The sequence below is a fragment of the Momordica charantia genome (genome assembly GCF_013281855.1).
Source record: "Momordica charantia cultivar OHB3-1 chromosome 9 unlocalized genomic scaffold, Mcharantia_2.0 BLBB01000009.1, whole genome shotgun sequence".
Taxonomy (NCBI): Eukaryota; Viridiplantae; Streptophyta; class Magnoliopsida; order Cucurbitales; family Cucurbitaceae; genus Momordica; species Momordica charantia.
This window is the reverse complement of record NW_028275167.1, coordinates 22,207,915-22,230,269: the sequence shown is the minus strand read 5'-3', so window position 1 is coordinate 22,230,269 and position 22,355 is coordinate 22,207,915. Positions and strand designations below refer to the sequence as shown.

Here is a 22,355-nt window from a genome sequence, read left to right as displayed (position 1 = left end):
TAGTTCTTCGGTTGAGTTCGTTCTTTTATTCAAATGCATCCCATTCCAGGTTAGCTCTCTGCTCGGGATGCATGGGCTGGGCGCCCGTTCTTCATTCCCATCCTCCCGCTCGTGTCCTATTTAGTCAATTCCACAGTTGAGTCTTGTTGTCAAAGTCTCGCTGATTGGCCCTGCTAGTGTGCGAATCCCGTAGCCTCTTCTATCCATTCCTAGAGAGTCTTATGTAGCCTGGCTTCTTTCATCGGTGGAATCAGTGCAAATACCACTATTTTTTGTTTTGGATCTTCCAAATCATTCCCGGGGGAGGTCCGGACCCTTTCGAGTTTCCGGCGGTTTCCTAGATTGAAGTAGCCTTTCGTCATCCTACCAAACGAAAGAAGTCACTATCAAGCAGCGAGATGAACCTTGGTTTGGTGAATTGAAGTTGGCCTTAGGTGTAATAGGACTCCCAGTTACTGCGCGCGATCGTATACTGAGGTGCTCCCCGCCGGTTGTTGGAACGACGCGAGCCGTGCCTCGATTCAGAAAGATGAAGGGCCAAAAAGTCGAAATAGGGGGTTACTAATTCCCCATCTCATTGGGGGCGGAAAACGAATCGACATCTCGATGTGAGACAGCCTTTTCAATTTGAGTTGGGAAAGAACGGCGAAGTCCATCCGAATCGTCCAATGAAGAATAAGAGGAGAACAAAGCGCCAATGGCGCGGATCGGATGTCAACCTGTGGAGGCACCATTTGTTACTATTGGACAAATTTCTCCTTTTGTTTTCTTCTTGTTCTTTGCCATAACGCCCATTCCGGGACGAGTTGGAAGAGGAATTCCTAATTCTTACACGGATGAGCCCTAGCCCTGTAAGCTCACACCTAATCAGTGAAAAATTTTGACACAAATCATTGTAGAGTGAGTATTACACCAAGAATTCATTGACAAGCGGATGACTTTTCTGGATCAAAGAACTGAACACGTTTCCAATACCGACTGCGGCTCCCGCTGAAGCAATTGTAGCAGCTCCGGCACCCATTGATTTTGCACCTTCTAACATCTCGGGTTGAGAATTCTCGTCACGGGGTGGAATCAGCCCCCCAGCCTTTCCCGGTCAACTGCGGAAAACCTTCTCAATTCAATTGCCTGCCGATTTTTTAGCCTATCTCGCCAGTTCAAGCCCTCTTATGGTCTTTGTACTAGTTCAGCTTTCGCATGCTCTTTAACTTGCCAGCCGATTTCTCGGAATCAGAGGAAGATCTCTCATCTGATGACCCTGAACAAGAAGGAGCAGCTCTCGATGTGAGATCAGCAGGAAAAGAAAGAAGAGGAATTGGATGCCCCAGAGCAGCAGCTGTTCTGGCACATACCTTAAGAACCTGACCATGCACCGAAATAGGATGACCTAACAATAAGGTCAGGTCAGGCTTTTCCTCCCTTTCTTATTATTAGTAAGATAGGTTGTTTGAGCGCTTCTGCGCGATACGGCTGAAAAGCCTGATCTTGCTTGCTCCTCTTTTTAAAGAAATAGCTTGAGTTAAAATCTGACCTTTAGCAACGGCAGAAGTCTTTCTTAGTGCAATACCTTCAACTGCCCTTAAAGCGTGCGAGCGCCTTGCCCCCCCCGTCTTACCGCGGCTGCTGGCACGAAGTTAGCCGGGAGAAAAGATAAAACTTATTTAATTATTCAGAAAAACGAACTTCTCTCCTACATCTGATCGCAACCAGGTACGTCTGGTCATTTTTTGAATAGTAAGGGGCGGGCCTCATATATCAGTCTGGGGGGTACCATTTCTTTTCTCTGTCTCGCTATACAGGGCTTGATGTACAATTTCCTCTTTTTCCGTAGAACCTATAAAAAAGAGATGGTTGTGGCGCGAGGATCGTCGATCGAAACTGGTGCAGGATTTCATATTTGCATATTGAGTACAGCCAGGCAGTTGAATGCGAAAGCTCGCTCGACTTAATAATAGCTGTCTTACGTCCCCCAGTTCCTCGGCAGCACCTCGAGGTGCATTTTGACCTGCAAGAAGCTGAGTTTCTTTGCTTTCTTTCGTCACAGGGCTGATCGGCTTGTTGGTACGGTTAGCTTGTGATCTACGAGGACCAGAATGATTATCCCTGCCCGATAGGTCTACATCCATCCCTGAATGTCGTCGGGTACTGTTCACTTCCCATCTCCTGGCACCTCAACCGCTAATGCAAGCATCCATCTAGTTCCATTCTATACCCTGCAGCTTTACTAAGCCGTATCAGACCAGATACATCTATTGAGTGAGAGAAAGGGAGAAAACTCTCCGGAGGAACTACTTCGTTAGGATTGGGAAATTGCGGCTGGATGTTGGTCCAGCCTACTACGAGGATCCCGTTCGAAAGAATCGAAACACATCGAAATGGTACCAGCCGTACTTAATAATAGAAGGATTTGGCAGAAATATGTAAAATTGTCCCTCCTAAAAAGATTATTCCAGAATAAATGGGCAATAGTTAGGAGAGGTGCGCCGGCGGCGAGCAGAAGCAAGGTTATTAGATACCTCAGGAAAGCCTGCCTTCCATCTCTCCCCCTCGCCCGACTCATTCTCAATCACGATAGTGGCCAGCTGAGCTACCTGAACCACTTTCCTAAAGTCTGTTTTCTTCAAAGAATACGCCCTACCTTACGACTAAGGAAACTGTACATCAAGCCCTGTATAGCGAGACAGAGAAAAGAAATGGTACCCCCCAGACCGATATATGAGATGCCTCTCTGAACCCTCCAGTGGGAGCAACAAAGGGTGATGGCTCCCCTTACTAGTAAAGGGAACTGGAAGGGATGCTATTGGTGCTATCGGTATTGCTTATGCTGTGAAAATTAGTTAATAACGAGCTTTCTAGCTCCAGAATGTTTCAGTTTATGCTCCTACCTATTATCTGGATATACCAAGAAAGATGTACGAGGAGAAGGTTCTGGTAAGCTCGTCAGGTGCTGGCGTAAGTAGTAACTCCTACCGTTGCTAAAGCTTTCTCTTTAAGGCTTTTCACTCCGAGCGTCAAAAGCAGGTATTTTTTGATTGCCCCGCTGACCTTTTCTAGGCCCAAATCCGGGTCGAAGTTTAGACCGCTCACAGTAGTTCGACCTATAGAAAAGATCATGAAAGAGGCGATCAGAATGGTACTCGAGGCATCTAAGAGCCACCGTGATCCTGTCCTTAGAATGCACAAACACATGCGAGGATCTAAAACCCCAATCCCTTTTGGGGGCCAAATACCTCCGATCTCTAGTTGAGATCTTTTTCCGGATAAAAAAAAGCGAACGAGACAGCAAATGGATGGAAATTCTCCACTTAATGGCTGCCGCTTAACGCTCTGGCTCTCTGAATCTCGAAGGTCTTGGTAGGATTCTTACTTGCTGGCCCAGCCCTTTTCTTTCTTGCTGGTCTACATCAAGTGCATTGAATGCCCCACAATCTGAATCAAAGAGGATGAGTCAAGGAGAAGTTCGGGACGAAACCTGAGTGGATCTGCGGCAAAGCGGAGCCTCCGGAGATTTTCTTGATCTTTCAAGAACCCTTTGTAGAGCTTCCGGATGTCCTTCTCCTGTCTTGGATTTGAAAAGTATATCGTCGACGTACACCTCAACATTTATTATAATACATGCATCATATCGTGAAAGATTACAGTCATAGCATCGGTCCGCTCCTTTTAAGGGACATTCATAGCCGTCCTCCGAGAGTTAAAACACCCCATAGATCCGATCGTTCACTCTTTTAGACCCTTAGTTTCACTTGGTTGGGCGGTACGCTCTGCTCTCTCGAGACCCCTACTCTAATCAAAAGACTAAAGGCCCCTACTAAAAGGCGAGCACTGGAATGAGAAAGGCTTGTAGACTCGTGAGGCTGAACGACACATTCGAAAACTAAAGCACACACTCGAAAGTGCTTCGAAAGGTGTCAGCAGCCAATTTCTATTTCGATTTTTTTAATGTGGGCCTTATTTCTAATTGAGAAGGGCTTCAATAAAAAGGAGATCGTGGGATCAAAGTGGACGTTCAAAATTTCCATGGCCGATTGCATCCCGAGGACTTTCTTGATTGAAAAAGTAGCGTGGAAAAGTTCTTTGATTGGAAAGAACGAGACGAGGTATGCGAAGATGAAATTCCTGAGCACGGGTCATGCCTCAATTTGGTGGGGGGGAAGGAGCCCGACAGGGTCCCCCCACTGACTTGGCCCGGGCCTAAGTGAAAGTGAAGTGGTGGGCCTACCCATCCCAACCAGGGGTATGCTGGGATTTGCGAATTGGCGTCCTTTCAGGTCTTCATCTCCGGTGAAAGGTGATAAGGCCCTAGTGGGCCGGATTCCCTTCCATTTGGAAGATGTTTGCAATCAGATGGGGGTCAACCTCTTTCATGACCCATGGCCTTTCTCCTTTATTAGTGTATAAGGAAGGCATTGAGATTTCATCTTGGATTTCGAACCTCAAGCCCTATCAAGCAAGGGATTCTTCGTCGGATTCGTTCAAGCCCAGTCTCAACGTCACTTCCCAAACCAAAACAGCCTTTCCCAGATCTATGAAAGGTGAAACGTTGAAGGTCCACAACAGGTAACATAAATGAACAAGTTTATTTTGTATTCGAGCTGCTGAGGGCTGTCGAACCGGGTTCCAACCGAATAGAGCGCGAAGCCAACGAGTTCAGTCGAACAGGAATTCCTCTTCCAACTCGTCCCGGAATGGGCGTTATCAGCCCTCCGGTGCAAAAGCAAACCTCAAAACCATAGATAAAGGTTAGACATTCGGAGAACGGTGAAGCTCGAAGTGCATATTTGAGAAGCGATCTTTGTGAGGTCCACTGTACTCCCCGGAAGAGCGTGAGGCGATAGATAGGGTTTGGTCCTTCTTCTCGCTGGCTGAAAGGGAAAAAGGCTCGAGATATTAGAAAGCTGCCTCTGACGATCCGTAAGGGGTCTTGATTATCAACAAAATTTCTTCAAACTCTTTCCTAAAGAAAAAAAGAGATGGAATTAATTCAAGCCAGCAAAGGACTAAGGTAGGGGACAAGAAAGGTAAAGAGAGCAAAGCTGGTCGACGCCAGCTGTAATGGTTGAAAATAGGGGGCCCCCTCCAAATCCTCGATACGCTCTCTGGCATTGCGAATGCGCGCTTCTTTCAAGGCAGGATCCAGTGTTCTAACACTTCTCAAAAAAAAAGTTAGCATTCTACGGCCCTCTTGAATTTGATTTTGCAGTTGCCGCAAAGCTAGGTGGTGCTATTATGGCGGGGGAAGGGTCTCCATCGGAAGGAATGCTTTTTGTGACAGGTCTTTCTATTACCGATATGAACCTCACTAACGGGTCTCGTTCTGTATCTAGGTCTCGATCTATATCACTAAGGTCAGTATATGAATCTGCTGCGCGATCTGTTACCGAGCCGTATTATTGGGAATAACGAAAGCATCTCTAAATACTCAAAGTTTCATATCGGAAGCAAGTTTTCAAGAAACTACTCTATGGCATGAATCCACGGCCTTCCAAGTAGCAGGTTGAAGGAAGTCGGGATGTCTAGTACCTGGAATTTTTCCTTAAACAGGACCGGCCCTGCAGTTCATTCTAAGGCCAGGATGCCCATTACCCCACTTATGATGACTTCGCCCTTACCTACCTGTGCTGGAGCCTCTCCTTCACCTCGTAAACTCGGTAAAGCGGCTGAGATTACCTCATTCACCCCTTTCTGTAGGTCAGGATCAACAGGATTGGTTGGGTGGCTGGAAGCTGACGGATCCGCTCGAAAGAAGAACGCAACGAATTGAATGATGAATGATCAGGAAGGGCTGGACCTCTCTTGGTTGACTGAGGGCTCTACTTCTCTTCCCGAGCTCATGGACTCTGTTTATGGAGGGTACTGAGCGAATCGACTACACAGAACAATCAAGCCCGAATTCCTCTGGATGGAAGGGAAGAATGTGGACAGATGGAACCAAAGAGGAGCTCTCCCTACTTAGCGCAGGCTACATTGGACCCCTAGATCATGAAGAAGGTGTCCCCTACACCGGACCGGAATCTCCATCCCGATTGGGAACCACAAAAGTGATTATCAATGGCTGGTTGAGCTCATGCTCTTGCTTCTTGGTCACCACAGAAGCAGAACCAAAGCGAGCAGGGCCCACACCTTAGTTGTTCTATACCTTGCAGGAGAAGGGTTCAAGTACCCATTCTAAGAAGCCATTGATTTGATCGAACTTGAATGAACATCATAGTACCCTTGTTGTTCGAGCTGATTCAAAAGCATTTGTGCAAGCGGCTTACGCTTCAAAAGTCAGAACAAAAACAGTGAAATATTAGCTTTCATTCTCCTTTGTTCGAGAAAGCCTGTGCCTAAAGCAGGGGCCTAGCCGCCGGGGGCATACCCAACCAATATGAGCCTGTCCGAGACTTGCCATTCCCATGGAAGAGAGTTTCCCTGCGTATTGATTCATTACCGACTGAACGGGAAATGCTTGCTTCTATTCTTTCTCTCCGAGCGATGAACCGTGGTTGTCGACTCAAGATTTTGGAAGGAATCCTTTAGCTAGCTTTGTATCTCTCTAGCGAGCCATATGCTTTATGCTTGATCTTGTAAATCTGAAATCGGACACTTCCTCGGCCCAGCATGTTGAGACCGGAGCGTGACTAGGGAGCAAGCTCTTAAAAACTCCCATTTTCTCGTTGGGGTTCTTAGGACGTATTAAAAAAATATGTGACGATTTTTCTTTAAGTAAGAGATTGGCCATCGCCCAAAGGCGGCTCATTGAGCCGGTCATCGGTTGCCTTGAGCAATTTGCCATTCTCCCATTGATTCCTATGAATATAGGAAACTTTTATTTCTCATTCACAAATCCATCTTTGTTTATGCTGCTAACTCTACAAATTCGCTCATGATCAAGTTACAACCTAAGATCTATGACCATATTATGTTAACTGTTCGTATTTCGTTCATTCTATCGGTATGCTCCCAGGTACCTGTAATTGTGATCCGTTTGCCAGAACTAAGGGGTCTTTCTGTGGAAACCTTCACGAACAATCGTCGTTTTTTGATGGTTTTTCCGCTTTTCACAGCAGCTCTTTCCACACCTCCGGATATCTGGTGCCAAATCGTCGCCCGTTTCCTTATTTCTTTGATAATCGGGGTCAGCGTACTGTGACTCAAACCATTCAGGATATACCTGGTCTTTTGCAGGTCCCTTGTACTTGAGAACTACTTTACCTCCTTCAATTGGTATGTACTTATAGGATTTAGAGGCTAAAAAATATCCTTTCATTATTCTGTCCTCTAGCTTAAACATTCCTAAGATAGAAGAAGAAATCACATCTTTTGGTAGTGGATGACCAAGCACAACTGAGTCAGTGTCCGCTTTCCTTAACGAAGTCATCTATGTGACCAATGCACGCTTCAAAGAAAGCAGGGATGCTCGCTAGCTGCTCAAGGGGATTGAAGACCAAGGCAGGGGTTCAAGCTTTCCTTTTGGGCCAACAGAGCCTTGAGAATGTCGAAAGTGGTTGGTTCAGGCGGAACCGGGATTTCAGGTTCATCTGACATAGTAGCTACAATGGGAGATTAAGAATTCGGGGGTGTAACTTCTTCTACACGAACTTTTGCGGGATTATTACCGATGTAATCATAAAAAGCTAATTTTTCAGGAATTTTAGACCAAGCTTCTGATAAACTTTGATTTTCGGCTAGCCCGGCAGCAGAGAAGGGGTTGTGCGCCCTCCGCCCCATCAACCTAATAATAATGAAGGGCTTTGATGCCAGCATGGACTTAGCTTGCTCGTGTAACAACTCTCTCTCTTCAAATAGGCTTGCTACCGAGATTTCTGACTTGAATATAGACCTTTGTCCTATTCTTTTATCGGCCGGGACGCAGGCCCCCGAAGAGGGAAGCCCAACGAATGTCAGGTAATAGCTTAGATTAAAGTACGATTAAAGGGAGGAGATATCTTGAATCAAAGTCAATCGCAATTTTTTATTGAATGAAAAGAAGATTGCGCCAATGAAAGATCTCTGTCATTTTGTTATTATATTTTTCTTTTTATCTTAACTTATAAATATGTAGTTTAATAAAAACGATCTGACCCTGATATTCTAACTCGCATGTTAAGCTCATAACTTTCTAACGCTCGGGTAATGAGGGGGGATTGATCTGAACTGAGCTACGCATTAACTGCGTGCCTCACTCTGATATCGCTTCCTTGACCTATTTTAGTGTAGCTCAGCTATTTAAGGTAGACTCGAATATCAAGAAGGTGGTCGTTCATTAATGATGTTTACAATCTGAATACATATGGATTGCTTGTCATTGATAATATACACGCAAATAGTCGGCATTCCATGGGTGGGGCAGCTTGTTGTCGTTCCAGGTCGGCCAGGACGTAGGTATCGGGCCGAACTACGTCACGAATTTTGTATGGTCCTTCCTAGTTCGACTCAAATGCTCCCACGTGATGCATAACCTTTTTGAGGACGAGGTCGCCTGCCTTGAACATTCGAGGCTTCAATCTAGCATTGTAATACCAAGCCATATGGTTTTGGTACTCGACTCGGTGGAGCTATGACTGAGCTCATTTTTCTTCAAGGAGGTCGAGGTTGAGTAGAAGTGCTTCATCATTCACTCTCTGGTCAAAGTTTTCGACTCTCAGCGTTGGTAAGTTGATTTCGATAGGAACAACTGCTTCTGATCCAAAAGCCAAGTTGAACGGGGTCTCAACCGTGGACCCTCAAGCAGTGGTTTGGTATGACCATAGCACCTCCGGAAGGTCTTTGGCCCAACGACCCTTCAGCGTTTTCGCTTCGTCTTCAGCCCTAGTTTTATGATCTTGTTTATGGCCTTTATCTGCTCATTAGCTTGAGGGTGAGCTGGGACGAGCTGAAATGCTTCATGCCAAGCTCGTCGCAAAACTTGTTGAAACGTGTGTTGTCGAACTGCTTCTCATTGTTGGTTATCAGGGCATGGGGGATGTCGAATTGACAAATGATATTTTTCCAGACAAAATTGGTGACCTCGGTTATCTTCGTTAGTAGCTCGGCTTCGACCCATTTAGTAAAGTAATCAATTGCAACGATAACATGGTTCACGACCTTTTCCAATTGGGAGAGGTCCAGTTAAGTCCAGCCCCCATTGTACAAAAGGCCAAGGACTAGAGATTGGGGTGAGGAGCTCCGGAGGTCGGCGCATGATGCTGGCAAACCGTTGGCACTTTTTTTGACGAACTGCTTTGCATCGTGGTCTAGGCTCGACCAATAGTAGCCTTGCCTGATAATTTTGGAAGCCATTGATTGAGCTCCGGAATGGTTTCCACAGACACTCTCACGGATTTCTCTCATAACATAATTTGCTTTGTTTGGGTCGAGGCATCTTAGGAGAGGAAAAGAGAAGCCTCGTTTGTACAACTTGCCCTCTTGCATCACATAGTGGGCGGCTCTACGCCCCAGCTTCCTCGCCTCGTCTCGATCTTCAGGGACCCTTCCATTGAGGTAGTCTTTAACGAGGTCCATCTATATAGGGGAGGTAGGTTGGATGTCCATCACATATTCTCGATCAATGGATGGATCATTCAGGACTTCTACTGGGACAGACCGACGTAGATCAGTTTCATATGCTGAAGCAAGCCGAGCTAATGCATCGACGTTATCGGTGTTAGAGTTGTCTGACCTCGGCACTTGCCAAATCACGTACTTTTTGAACTGACTGAGTAGTTCTTTAACTTTGTTGAGGTAGCGCTCCATCCTGCTGTTCTTTGCTTAATACTCCTCATTAATCTGGTTGACTATGAGTTGCGAGTCACTGAGGATGAGGAGGTGGTTCACCTCTATTCCTCTCGCAACTTTGAGTCCTGCAATGAACGCCTCATACTCTGCTCCATTGTTGGTAGCTGAACCTGAGTGCATACTCAAAGTGGAGCTCTCTTGGGTCAAGTAAGAGCATTTCGGCCCTACAACCCTTGTTGTTGGAGGAATCGTTGACGTATAGTGTCCGCTGATCTCGATCGTCGGCCTCAGGCTTATAAGGGGTAAGCTCGACAACAAAGTCAGCAGCGGCTTGACCTTTCATGGTGGTTTTAGGCTCAAAGCCGATGTGTATTCGCTAAGTTCCAACGTCTACTTCATGAGCCGACCTGAGGTTCCTAGCTTGTGGAAAACCTATCTCAAGGAGAAGTTTGTCAGCACTGTGATGTGATGCGCTTGGAAATATGGTCGTAGATGCTGAGCCGATGTCATGAGGGCTTGGGCCAGCTTTTCTATACATGAATACCTCACCTCGGCATCAGTCAACGACTTGCTCGTGTAATACACTTGGTGTTGCTAACCATTGTCTACCTTAATGAGAGCCGAACTGACAGCCTTCTCTGACATAGCCAGGTACAGCAACAACTTGTCGCCTTGTAACAGTTTAGCTAGTAGCGGTGCCGAGTCGAGGTATTGCTTGAGCTGATCAAATGCTTCTTGACGCTCGGCTGTCCACTCAAACTTCTCCCTCTTCCTCAACACTTTGAAGAATGTGAGGCATTTATCGGTTCACCTTGAAACAAACCGGTTCAAGTGTTAAAGTGCTGAAGCTGCTTCAAGTTCGTTGACGGCTCCATCTCAAGCATAGCTCGGATCTTATTAGGATTGGCCTCGATCCCTCTCTAGTTCACCATGAAGCCCAGAAAAGAGTGGATGAAGCATGTTCAAGGTAGAACAAACAATCGCTGGAGCATGAATTTACAATGCAGTAACTGTCCCAGACGTGAGATAAATTACCATGCTCGTACAATCACCAGCTCCCAATAGAGAACATCATTTGGTGTTGGAAAAGACAAGGGAGAATAATCTCACCATTTTTCGAGGAGAGCTAAACACAGAGAAGGATATTCAACTACTGCTGTAAGCTGTTGTCTCCATCTTTGGTTTTCTTCTCTTTTCTCTAAATGGGTTGTAACATTTTTTTACCCACTTCATTTTCTCTATCCCCCATGAGCTAAACCCCATTTTAGGAGAGATTTGCTTGCTGTAACTGATGAACAACCGAAACTCTAGCTAATTTCCATTTGTTATTAAATAGAGTTGTATTTATTTCTTAAAACTTACTAAACATTGTTGGCCACCTTGTTTTGTATGCTAGCGTCTGTATGACCTAGGAGGGCTTACGGGTAGCTGACTTGCTCTATTTTTTATTAGCTACTTTTTTCTAATAGGATCGTGGATACTCAGGAATGAGGTCCTCTAATCCTGCTTAGAACTTGTGTTTATTGCTTGGGTATTTAGCAACTGGAGTTGTGGGTATCAATGTTTGGGTGTTTCGGAAAGGAACCATGTCGAGTTGAGCATTAATGAATGATGTTTATTGCTTGGGTATTTAGCAATTGAATTAATTGTGCTCCAAAGCGATCTTTGTGATGATCACATCTCTTCGTTGCACTATCTCTCGTATAAGGTGGTACTTCCTTTCAATGTGTTTGCCTCTCTTGTGGCTTCGAGGTTCTTTAGAATTTGCCACAGCACCACTGTTATCACAATAAAGTGTGATGGGCAAGTTCATGTTTGGAACGACTTCCAAATCTGTCAAGAACTTTCTAAGCCAAACCACCTCTTTTGCTGCTTCACAAGCTGCAACATACTCAGCCTACATGGTGGAGTCTGCGATGCATCCTTGTTTGATGCTTCGCCAAACTACCGCTCCTCCGTTAAGAGTGAATACTGACCCCGACGTGAATTTCCTTGAATCCTTGTCTGTTTGGAAGTCAGAGTCAGTGTATCCTGTAAGGATCAAATCCTTAACGCCATACACGAGTTTGTAGTCCCTCGTTCTCCTAAGATACTTGAGGATTCCCTTAACAGCAGTCCAGTGATCATATCCTGGGTTGGATTGGTACCTACTGACCATCCCTACCGCATAGCAAATGTCAGGCCTCGTGCACAGCATAGCGTACATCAGACTGCCCACTGCTGAAGCATAGGGTATACGTCTCATATCCTCAACTTCTTGAGGTGTCTTAGGACATTGTTCCTTAGACAGATGAATTCCATGCTTGAAGGGTAATAAACCTTTCTTGGAATTCTGCATTGAATATCGAACAAGCATCTTGTCGATATAAGTTGCTTGAGACAGGGCTAACGTTCTGTTCTTGCGATCCCTTAGAATTTGGATGCCAAGAACATACTGAGCTTCTCCCAAATCTTTTATTTGGAACTCAGTCGCTAGCCACTTCTTTATGTCAGTGAGGTATCCTACATCATTCCCAATGAGTAGGATATCATCCTTGTACAACACTAAGAAGGTTACAGTGTTGTTGACAACCTTCTTGTATACACAAGGCTCATCAACGTTTTGGTCAAAACCATAAGATTTGATCGCAGTATCGAACCTTATGTTCCAAGATCGAGATGCTTGTTTCAGTCCGTATATGGACCGTTTAAACTTGCAAACCTTTTGCTCTTGACCTTGAGCTATGAACCCTTAGGGTTGAGACATATAAATACTTTCTTCAAGATTGCCATTCAGAAAAGCAGTCTTGACGTCCATTTGCCATATCTCATAGTCATAATATGTGGCAATGGACAAAAGTATTCTACTGGACTTAAGCATAGCTACAGGGGAGAAGGTTTCTTCATAGTCCACCCCTTCCTTTTGTGTGTAGCCTTTTGCCACAAGTCTCGCCTTAAAAGTCTGTACTTTTCCTTCGGCGTCTCGTTTTCGCTTATAGATCCATTTGCATCCTATAGGTTTTACCCCGTCAGGCTGATCTACAAGTTCCCAAACGGAATTGAAGTACATCGACTCCATTTCCAGTTCCATTGCTTTGACCCATTTGTCCTTGTCAGTATCTTCCATTGCCTTTTTGTAGGTCAATGGATCATCGACGCCGTCATCAGGTATGACAACTTGAGTTTCAGTTAAACCCACGTAGCGGTCAGGTTGTGACACAATCCTCCCACTACGTCGAGGCACCCTCAACACTTGAGCTGGATGTGACTAACGTGATGTACTGGCTTCATCAACAACTCTTGTTGTAGTGCCAGTTTGATCAACAACTCTTGTTGACGTGTTTGTAGCCTCTTCGGAAATCCCGTTAATCACTATCTTACTTCGTGGTTTATGATCTCGAACATGGTCTTCTTCCAAAAAAGTAGCATTTGCGATACAAACACCCTGTTTTCTTGAGGATCGAAGAATAGACCACCTCTCGTCTCTTTAGGGTAACCTACGAATAGGCATACTTTTGAACGAGGTTCCAGTTTCTTTGGGTTAGTCATGAGCACGTGTGTCGGGCATCCCCAAATGCGGAAGTGACATAAACTAGCTTTACGACCCTTCCATAGCTCAAAGGGTGTTTCAGAAACACTTTTTGATGGAACTACGTTCAAAAAATAAACTGCAGTCTCCACTGCGTAACCCCAAAACGAGTTAGGCAACTGAGCATAGATCATCATTGATTGAACCATGTCCAACAGGGTTCTGTTTCTCCTTTCTGATACACCGTTTTGTTGAGGTGTACCAGGGGCTGAGAGTTGGGACGTAATTCCATGTTCTATCATATAGTCCTGGAATCTCCAGTCCATATACTCTCCACCTCGATCTAATCGAAGTGTTTTAATGGTTTTACCTAATTGATTTTCAACTTCAGTCTTGTACTCCTTGAACTTTTCAAGGGCTTCAGACTTATGTTGCATTAGGTATAAATAACCATACCTTGAATAATCATCTATAAAAGAGATGAAGTATTCATACCCTCCTCGAGCTTTAACATTCATCGGACCACAAAGGTCTGAATGTATAAGTTCTAAGGGCTTTTTGGTTCTATAACCCTTTCCAGTAAAAGGTCTTTTAGTCATCTTGCCTTCAAGACAAGACTCACATGGTGGTAAATAATCCTCTTCTAACTCACTTAGAGTGTCATTCTTAACTAACCTCCCAATCCTATTGAGATTAATGTGACCTAATCTTAAGTGCCAAAGATAGGTATTTTCTTTTTGAGAAATTTTTTGCCTTTTATTTTGAGTACTAGCATTTTTAAACAACTCAGTATTTAAAACTGTTTTAGTTATGGTTGGTCTTAGCACATACAAGTTGTTTTCAAGCAAAGCAGAACAAATATTAACACAATTTCTCGAAATGAACGCTTCATTCAATTGAAATGAAATGGAATACATATGTTCTAACAAACAAGAAACTGAAATTAAGTTCCTTTTAATTTTAGGAACCACGTACACATTATCTAATAATATATACATATTCTTGTTTGTAAACAACTTGAGCTCCCCTACCGCCACAGCTGAGACGACCTTTCCTGTTCCGACCTTGAGAGTCATCTCTCCGGCGTCAAGCTGCCTCCAGGAACTAATTCCCTGAAATGAAGAACAAACGTGATTAGTGGCTCCTGAATCCAATATCTAGGCGGAGTCATCGTTCTCCACTAAACATGTTTCCAAAACAAGTAAATCATATTTACCTTCGTTGGCTTTCTTCTTTTCGGCCAAGTACTTTGGGCAGTTGCGCTTCCAATGCCCGTCCATATTGCAGTGGAAACACTTTCCTTTCTCTGCAACCTTGGCCTTGCCTTTCTTGGTAGCGGCAGCAGCGAAGTCAGGTTTAGACCCCTTACCAGCAGCCTTCTTCTTCTTAAAAGTCTTACTTCCAAAAGAAGAGGGCGCAAACTTGGTTCCAGAGGACGAACCTCGGTTGAACCTTTTTGAGGTGGTAACGTTTGCCTCCCCTTCTTGTCCCTTACTGTTCATAAGAGACTGGTAGGTCTGCAGCTCGTTTAAGAGCGTGGTAAGAGTATACTGAAGCTTATTCATAACTGCATTGTTGCGGAATGGCAGAAAACTCTTCGGAAGAGATTCCATAATGAAGCTGACCTGACTCTGCTCGTCTATGACGGCCCCGTTCGACTCAGCCACGTTGAAGTGGACCATCAGGTTGAGAATGTGTTCTCGCACTGAGAAACCCTCATTCATGCGGGAGTTGTAAACGAACATAAGGGCTTCATGTCGAGCCTGTGAGGACGGTTGTCCAAACATACTCTACAGCGAGTCCATGATCTCCTTAGCGGTGACCGTGTCCTCGTGCTTCTTGGCAAGCACATCAGATATGCTCGCCAGGATGTAGACCTTGGCTTTGTCATTGGCCTTGACCCACCTGTCATAGGCGTTGCGCACTGCCACAGTGGCATTAGGCGCAGGAGCTTGAAGACAATCCTCTTGCAAGACGAACCTAAGATCATCTATCACGAGAATAGTGTTTAGATTCGATTTCCATTGTTTGTAATTCTCGCCGTTAAGTTTTGGAGCGTCTAAGAGTGCAATAATGGAAGCAGACATGCTGAAAGTAAAAACAACACATATCAGTTTCATGCATTAGCCTTTAAACCCAATCAAATTTTAGCAAAAGTAATTAAGCACCCTAAAAAAATTGTTTTGCAATGACGCTTCAGTGATTTAGAGCAACAGCTACCGTAGGGCAGACAGGTACCACTTCACTGAATTGAGACTTTCTCAACTAAATTTTACACCAGAATAACTCTTATTCCTATAAACTTTAGTCATCGTTTATTTGGTCAGGAAATTGCTAACTAACTTAACAACTCCCCGTAAGTGTGACCCATCATTTTCGGACCTCAGAGATCCACTCCAATAATCCCGCCGTAGGGAAGGAAAATATTGGAACAAAACCTAAGAGACCCTTATCCATTTCTGGAGTTTGCCTTGGTTTTGATTCTATACAATGAACCCTCCGTAAGGATGGTCACTCCAGGACAACACGCAGGTTATGTATGAAACCTCACAGTGCAAACCAACGGCGGAGACCGCAAGATATGTTGTCACACGTCCTTCTCCCATTTATTATGAATACTATCTCCATTCACCTCGATATTGAACCATGCAAACACCTTCCGTAGGGAGGCCGCGCCCAGGGCGACACGAGGCCGAGCATGGAACTCACAGCGTGAATATAAAGGAGAACGTGATAGAGAAAGAAAAGTATGTTATATATACTTTGTATATCACATATATACGCTGTATATTACATATTCTCTTTAGCTCCCACTTAGTATTCTAAGACTAGAGTATATTACTTAGATAAATTCCGGTTAAATGAAATTAACTAAGTGAATTTTTAGTCGGCTCAATATAACTATTATATTGGTTGTTGTACAATAATGTTTTAGTTCATTAAACACTTTAATAAACTAACGACATTATTGCATGTATATAAAATATTGACTAATTCAACCCCCAGGTCGGTTCCCAGGTAGAGGTGTTCCCTTACTGTCAGCTTAAATAACTCAACCTAGACAGAACCTTCCTTAGACAGGGTTCCCTTATAGGCAATATTTTATATTTAGTCTTTTATCATTTCATTTTAAACCTAGTTAAAATAAAATAAAAGACTACCCCATAATCATATTAGAAGATATAACCTAAGGTCTAATTAATTTTAAACCCCTTTAAAATTCGGGTTTAAAATTCATTAACTTAGACCCTACGTTTGCATGCAATTCTTTATTATAGATTTTAATTTCTTTCCATCACATTTTATAACTCTTATAAAATTTAAGAAATTAAAACTATAAACATGCATGGTAAGCATACACTAATATAACAATTATATTAACCAAAGTAATGTCATGCTCAATGCAACTTTATTTTCATCTAATTAATACAACACTTATATTAATCATGAAAATAAAACATGCATTCATACAAGTCCGACGCCAAATCCGACGCCAAATCCGACGCCACGAACGACTTCGTCTTCTTCGCTGTTTTCTGCAAATTTTCGCCAAATCCGACGCCACGAACGACTTTCGAGCAACCCGGACTTACAGAAACAATACAGAAACACAATGCCCAAAACACCGGGCCCTTACATGATCAAATCAAGACTTAAATCGCAATCTACATGCCAAAAATCGGAAATTTTCCAACCCGCAAACCCATATTTCGAAAATATGAAAACACCCACCAAAAACACCGATTTTGCTCCCAAAAAATCAGAACAACAACCTGGCTCTGATACCAATTGAAGGGATGTGAATCCCAAAGCGGAAGCGGACCGTTGTTCGTGATATTTGGGAAACAAAATCTAAATGTGCAAAGAAATAAAACAGGGGAAAACTTTACCTTTGAAGAACGTTTCTTCAACGATTTCCCAATGAACACCACCAAACGATCTTCCTTGCTACCCTCTTGGATCTCGAGATCGTGCTTGTGGGAGCAATTCTTTGGAATGAGAGGGAGAGTTTGAGAGAGTTTTTGGTAAATCGAGAGAGGATGGAAAGTTCTTGTGCTTTTGTTCTATCTTGTTCTGTGTTTTGCAGAACTGCAAAAGAACCAATAAAAGCAGTGACGTGGGGAGTTACCCCACGTCACTTAACTGCCCACTCCCCTGCAATTTTGCAGGGGAGTTAAATATTAATAATTAATATATATATAATAATTAATATATATAAAATTAATTTATTAATTAATCATATTAATTAATAAATGTTAATTAATTATTAATCTAATTAATAATTAATTAATATATATATATATATATCAAATAAATAATTAACCCTTAATTATTTATCACATGAATAGAATCATATTCTATAGCATTTCTCTCGTATAACCTATAGTTCTAATGTACATCTTATGCACATTATTTTTAACCTATAGTTTTAATATGAATCTTATTCATATTAATTTCATTTGAATCTCATTCAAATAATTTCTCTCATAATATATAGTTTTAATTTATAATTAACTATATATTATAATGTATCAATATACATATAATCCCTTAAGAAATTTGAACAATTCAAATTCTTCCAAAAAACTTGATCCTCGTTTTACCTGTTATGAGCTAGCAAGGAGACCTAATAAACCTACAGATCAGAAGCTCCAACGATACGAGATTAATCGATCAAACTCATTGACTGAGTTAATCAACATTCGTTAACTACGGGTCACTCCACTAAAGACCCGTGGTTGCACTCTTCTCACTGCAGAATGTTTTTGTGTCCTATGGATATACGACCATTAATGACAAGTCAATCCTTCACGAGTGCTCGTAACTCAAGTTGGATCAAATTACCATTTTACCCCTGAGTTACATCTTACTCCTTAAATACTACTGCTCCTCTAATGAACAACCGGTTATGGTCTGACCAATAACCGGAAGTTCCTCTCGGGCCAATGAGAGGGTGGGGCCCCTTATTCAAGTCTCAGAGTCAGCATTTAAAAGAACACTCATCTACTCCCCTAAAGTCGGGGAGGAGTGAATTTCATCTTGTGAAGTTATGTTCCCAGCTCCCCACTCGGTCTCGTCCCCAAAATGGTAGGAATATTGAGTCGGCAACTTGGGCCACTCTCACCCATACAGATCAAAGGACGAGTCCTCACGGGCAGGAGTCCATAACTCACTCAGGATTGAGAATGAGTTGCCTGGTCATCCTAAGAAATAGCAATCTATTAGTTAACGGTGTTACATCGAAAGATTGCCTATTTCGCGGTCCGGTCTTATACAAACTCATTGTATAGGATACCCCCACTCTCATGTCTCCACACGAACGACCTGGATCGAGTCGTCTGTAACCTTTACAGAGTGGGTCGTATCCATAATGTTGTCAGGATAAGGTACCTAGCCTTATCCATATACTATAGACCCTTTAGGTTATTCACGGGACATTATCCACTTGTATATCAGGGTATATCAAATATATACCTCGTATATCAGGGGTATATCAATTATACCCAGTATATCAAATATATACCCAGTACATATACTGTCCCGGTTACACTAAAATAACCTCGGATGTTTAGTTTATTGGATTTTGGACAATGCAATGCTATGAATTCAACAACAAATTTATTGAATAAAACTTTATTGAATATACATTTTTTTTACATAAATACAAACTACGAGTTTAGGGCAACACACCCAACAGCATGTAGGCCAACTCGCGATAGATTTGAAAAGTAGACCCTAAGGAGCATTACCTTGTGACACTGAATTGCCAAAGCGGGGACTGCAAGGAGCAATGTAAGGCTCTCACACTGCGAAGTGGGAAAGTATTACCTCCTGTGCACCTGAATGCTCCAGGAGCATAGAGCGAGCCTACTCAAGAGGAACAAGAAGAATCTCACCCAACAAAGGACAATGAGCTGGCAGAAATAGTTTCACCTACCCCTCCAGCACATATTATTGAGCAATCGAAGGAAGTTTAGAATAATGCCAGTGAGGAAGTCAACCCAGTGAATGCTAGAGCATCTAATACAGGATCGTCACATACTAGAGTGGCCGAGAAAAGGAAGCAAGCGGAGCATGACGATGCTCCAACTGAGTACAGACCAGTACCATCATACCTTAAGCGGTTGCAGAAGAAAGAGCAAAACCTTCAGTTTAAGAAATTCTTAGATGTGCTGAAGCAACTTCATGTGAACATACCATTGGTGGAAGCTCTAGAACAAATACCAAATTATGTGAGGTTCCTTAAGGAGATACTCACAAAGAAGAGAAAGCTGGGAGAATATGTAATTGTGGCAATGACCATGGCCTACGACACTATCCTCACAAGCAAGATTCCAGCAAAGATGAAGAACTTGGGAGCTTTACCATACCCGTTTCTGTTGGAGGACAGAAGATAGGGCATGCACTGTGTGATCTCGAAGCCAGCATCAACCTCATGTCTTTATTTATATATAACAAGCTGCGAATAGGAGAAGCAAGGCCCACCATAGTCACTTTGCAGCTAGCGGATCGGTTTATCACGCATCTAGAAAGGAAAATTGGAGACATTCTAGTACAAGTAGATAAATTTATTTTCCCTGCTGACTTTATTATTTTGGATTATTATGCAGATAAAGAGGTCCCCATCATCCTTGGAAGACCATTCCTTGCTACTGGAAGAGCACTTGTAGATTTCCACAAAGGAGAGCTAACAATACGCGTTCAAGATCAAGAAGTGAAGTTTTCAGTGTATGACTCAATGAGGTTCCTTGCTGAATCAGAAGAATGCTCAGTGCTTAAAATTCTAGATAAAGCATTAATAGAAGAGTTGGAAGAAGAAGCAATGCTAGAGCATCTAGAAAATGTTGACTCTAGAAGTGATGTTGATGATATAGAAGAAGACCCAGATGTTATTTACCTGAAAAGTATGAACAACGGTGACAGGTCAGTCAAGCACATGTATACATCTTTAGATCTTGAACCCGTGAGTACAAACTGCTGAAGCCATCTATAGAAGAACCACCAGTCCTGGAGCTTAAGGCACTACCGCAACATTTGAAGTATGCCTACTTAGGTTCGTCAAAGAAATTGTCGATCATTATTGCAGCGGGCCTGCCCCAAGAGAAAGAGCAGATGTTGCTGAGTATGCTGAGAGCAATTAGGTGGACCATTGCAGATATAAGGGGAATAAGCCCCGACTTTTGTATGCATAAGATCGTGTTGGAGGAAGCAAGCAAGAACTCTATCGAGCTCCAGCGTTGACTTAATCTGGCAATGAAGGAAGTAGTGAATAAGAAGATCATCAAGTGGTTAGATGCAGACATTATCTACCCTATTTCAGATAGTGAGTGGGTAAGCCCTGTGCAGCATGCCTAAAAAAGGAGGCATGACTGTAGTGAAAAATGTAAAAAACGAGTTGATCCCCCTAGGACAATGACAGGAGCCCATATGATGGACTACCGCAAGCTGAACAAAGCCACAAAGAATGACAATTTTCCTCTTCCCTTCATCGATCCAATGCTAGATAGGCTGGCAGGCTAGGAATATTATTATTTTTTAGACAGCTACAATGGGCATAACCAGATTACAATAGCCCCCAAGACCAGCAGAAGACCACATTTACATGTCCTTATGGGACATTTGCCTTCAGACGAATGTCATTCGGGCTTTGCAATGCCCTAATAACCGTTCAGAGGTGCATGATGGCAATCTTCTCTAAGTTGGTGGAATCAGTGGTCGAAGTATTCATGGACATTTGCCTTCAACGGATGTCACTTGGTCTGAAATGCCTCTCACATATATCTTAGAGGTGGAACTCTTCGATGTCTCGGGCATGGATTTTATGGGACCCTTCTCTCCATCAAATGGACATCTCTTCATTCTGTTAGCGATTGACTACGTATCAAAATGGGTCGAGGCAGTAGCATGCTCCAGCAGTGATGCAAAGGTGGTCGCCATGTTTTTACACAAGTATAAATTTACAAGGTTTGGCACACCGAGAGCCGTGATAAGTGACAAAGGCTCCCACTTAATCAACAAAGTTGTGGCATCACTCCTTGCTAAGTACAACATTAGATATAAAGTATCTACAACTTACCACCCCCAATCAAATGGGCAAGCGGAGATATCTAATAGAGAAATCAAAAGCATTTTGGAGAAAGTAGTCAGCACGAATAGAAGGGACTGGGCAATGAAGCTGGATGATGCTTTATGGGCTTACCGTACAACATTTAAAATGCCTCTAGGTACTTCTCCGTACAAATTGGTTTTTGGAAAACCATGCCACATCCCATTAGAGTTGGAGCATAAAGCGTTCTGGGTAATCAAGAAGCTAAATCTGAACCATATGGTAGTAGGAGACGTACGTCGCTTGCAATTGCTAAAGCTTGAGGAGTTTCGAAGAGACGTATATGAAAGTGCCAAAATATATAAGGAAAAGACAAAGCGATGGCATGACGCAAGAATCCAGCCAAGGTAGTTTGAAAAAGGCCAGAAAGTGTTGCTTTACAACTCAAGGTTGAATCTCTTCCCAAGAAAGCTCAAGTCTAGAGGGTCAGGTCCATTTTTAGTCTCACATGTATACCCTCATGGAGCTATCAAGGTACAAGAAATTGATTCAGTAAGAGAATTTACAGTGAACGGGCAGAGGTTAAAGCATCTCTATAGCGAGAACGTGGTGAGAAATGCAGGAGCCCGCCACTTCACCACAAACTGAGAAATTAACGAAGGAATAATGGAGCAGGATTCAATGCCAAATTATTTTCATGCTTCTGCATTTTAACTTTGAGTTTTAAATAGTTGATTTGTTTTTCTTTAATTCTTGCAAGTCAATTTGGTTAACTTTTCTTTTTCTTTATTTTGCAAGGGGATAAGGTTGAAATCAGGCTTAGAGCAGTTTACAAAAAAAGGTTGGCAGCAGTAATGATAAAATGACGTGGCTGACGAAGGTAGAGAAAGGGAGCAGGTGGGAGCGTTGAAGCGTGGCAGGCATGCATGTTTGCATTTAGGGCAAATGCAGCAACATCATTTTGATGAAAGAGGTAAGTAATTATCATGAATTTGGGAAGATAAAATATTTATCACGATTTAGGGGATATTTATGATTTTGGGAGGGCTTTTCAAATTGAAAAAAGAAAAAAGGGAAATCGTGGGGAATCAATGCAAATCC

General features: G+C 43.0%; 1 protein-coding gene across 1 annotated transcript; it reads left to right on the top strand.

Moving 5' to 3' along the window:
* The first annotated feature begins 10,312 nt into the window (after positions 1-10,312).
* On the top strand, positions 10,313-21,665 carry LOC148209208 (uncharacterized). Its single transcript, XM_088117450.1, has 4 exons — positions 10,313-10,407; positions 19,197-19,534; positions 19,819-20,131; positions 20,921-21,665. Exons 1-4 carry the CDS (start codon positions 10,313-10,315, stop codon positions 21,663-21,665), a joined length of 1,491 nt encoding a protein of 496 aa, XP_087973576.1.
* Positions 21,666-22,355: the final 690 nt, after the last annotated feature.